We start from the raw sequence: 2,218 nt of genomic DNA, 5'->3' as shown, positions 1-2,218 counted from the left end.
CACAACATCCCAAAACCGCTGGTAGAATCTAGGATTTAGACCGTCCATCCCTGGGCTTTTGTCTGCATGCATCTGTTTCACAGCCAATTTAACCTTATCCATCGAAATATCTCCAAGTAACATAGAATTGTCATTTTCGGAAACCAAAGGAGAGAATAAGCCCACAACAAGACTTAAGTCAACGTCCCCTGCCGCAAATAGATTAATAAAATAATCGCTCACCATTCCTTTCAGTAAATTGTTGTCACTTATCCACTCGCCACTAGCATCCTTCAACCGAAAAATCTATTTCGATTTCTTTCGTTTTTTAGCAGTCGCATGGAAGTATCGAGAATTCATGTCCCCAGATGTCAACCAATGGGATTTCGCTCTTTGAGACCAGAAGACCTCTTCACGGTGAAGAAAATCATCAAGCGTACGCTGCACAGCTTCAAATTGTTCAATATTTCCACTGATTCGAAGATTCTGAAGCTGCACTGTCAACTTTTTTGCATCTTGCCTAAACCGAAGCTTTAACCGTCTACCCTAACTCTGCAAACGTTCTCCACAAACTTTTATCTTCCCTATTACATCTATACCCTCGTGACTGTTCCAGTTCTCTCTAACCACATTGTCCACATCAGATTCTTCTAGCCAAACATTCTCAAACCGAAAACGTTGATGTCTCATATTTTCAATTCTTGGAGAAGTAAGAATAAAAAGGGGAGAGTGATCAGACTTACTTGAGACTAAGTTCTGGACCTGATAATTAGGAAAGTAACTCTGCCAAGTGATGTTTCCCAAAGCTCTGTCTAGTCGTTCCTCTATTCTGTGTTGACCTCTACCGTGAGCCCAAGTAAAAGGGTACCCAGACATTCCCAAATCAATTAGACCACAGTCAGCCACAGTATCTGAGAAACCCTGTAATAAACATGGAGGGTGGGGACGACTCCCTTTCTTTTCTTCAGCGAACATTAGGTCATTAAAATCTCCACAAATTAACCAAGGAAGGTTTTCCAACTCAGCTAAGGAGCGAAGGACATTCCATGAAATTTGCCTACGGTGTCTTTCCGGCATACCATAAAAACCAGTGAGACGCCAAATAAAACCGTTATTTTCCACAACTTTTGTATCAATAAAATGTGAAGAATAGCGGATAACCTCTAAATGAACCTGAGAATGCCACAAAATGGCTAAACCACCACTACATCCCACCAGATCCACCGCAAAACAACAATCGAAATGAAATCTGCAGCGGAGTTGTTCAATTTTATTCAAAGCAACTAGAGTTTCGGACAGAAAAATAATAGTTGGCTTATTGCATCGAATAAGTTCATGAAGCGCATTTACTGCTCGAGGGTTGCCCAGACCTCAATAGTTCCAACAAAGAATATTCATATTTCAAATGTAGCAGCTAGTCGCTAGATTGCAGCCAAAGTATATGTCATAACATCCAAATTCGAAAGCACAGAAAAATTGGCCATAATTTCAATAGAAAAGAGCCACTCATGCAAAAGCGCAAGACAACTCACATGCGACAAACGCAAGACTTACAATTTTAATAGATCTTGATTTCCAAGAAAATTCAAAAACTGACAGTAATAAAACATTTATCATCTGATCAATATTTGATGTCGGCTGTAATAGAACATACAAACATCCAAACCAAGCAACCGCCTTTCCCCGGTATTTTTAGTCTTATCAATTCATGGAACAAGGCCAGCAGCGCACATACCAGTAGTAGAAACGCGTTGAGAAGATGGAGTTTTCCGTTTTGATAGCAAACAGTAACAGTTGTTCTCCAGATTTCAGCTCTGCCTATGCTAGCTTGGCCGGAGAAAAAGGCGATGGAGGACTGATAAGTGCTGGAGACAAAAGAAGATTCTGGTTTCATTGGATTTGGATGGGCTTGCCGGAAAAGGAAACGAAGTGAAGCATTGAAGGAGTTTTGCCGATCGAAAAAAGTACAACTCGCAACTGTTCCCTTCCTACGGTGCTGGACAGATAGAGACAGGAGAAGATGCTGTCAGCGAGAGGGACGATTTTTTTTTTTTTCATTCTTCAGTCTCCATTAAAATTAAAATCTGGCACTGGTACTGCGGTTGAAGAGCAGGACTGCTGCGGAGGCGACATGGAAAACAGAGTTGAAATTTCGCAAGAAGAAGATCCGGATCTTCAGGATCTGTTAGTAGCTTGTTTCATTTCCCGTTTCTGCATAATCGATCCTTAATGACTTGCA

The 2,218-nt window shown here is 41.0% G+C and overlaps 1 protein-coding gene across 1 annotated transcript; it reads right to left on the bottom strand.

The window, feature by feature from the left end:
• Positions 1-285: 285 nt before the first annotated feature.
• Positions 286-1,056, bottom strand: LOC105644304 (uncharacterized). Its single transcript, XM_012229610.1, has 2 exons — positions 607-1,056; positions 286-525 (listed from the first exon to the last, which is right to left on the bottom strand). Exons 1-2 carry the CDS (start codon positions 1,054-1,056, stop codon positions 286-288), a joined length of 690 nt encoding a protein of 229 aa, XP_012085000.1.
• Between the last annotated feature and the right edge of the window lie 1,162 nt (positions 1,057-2,218).

The sequence above is a fragment of the Jatropha curcas genome, chromosome 4 (genome assembly GCF_041381405.1).
Source record: "Jatropha curcas cultivar XTBG-Jc1 chromosome 4, XTBG_Jcur_1.0, whole genome shotgun sequence".
In the NCBI taxonomy this organism is placed as follows: Eukaryota; Viridiplantae; Streptophyta; class Magnoliopsida; order Malpighiales; family Euphorbiaceae; genus Jatropha; species Jatropha curcas.
Note: the sequence above shows the minus strand (reverse complement) of the source record. Positions and strands in the feature narration are given on the sequence as shown.

Coding starts and splice junctions, on each gene's coding strand:
- LOC105644304 (XM_012229610.1), bottom strand. CDS start 1,056: ATGCCGGAAAGACACCGTAGGCAAATTTCATGGAATGTCCTTCGCTCC. Junction 526..606: donor AATCTGATGTGGACAATGTG/GTTAGAGAGAAC, acceptor TTGCAGAGTTAG/GGTAGACGGTTAAAGCTTCG.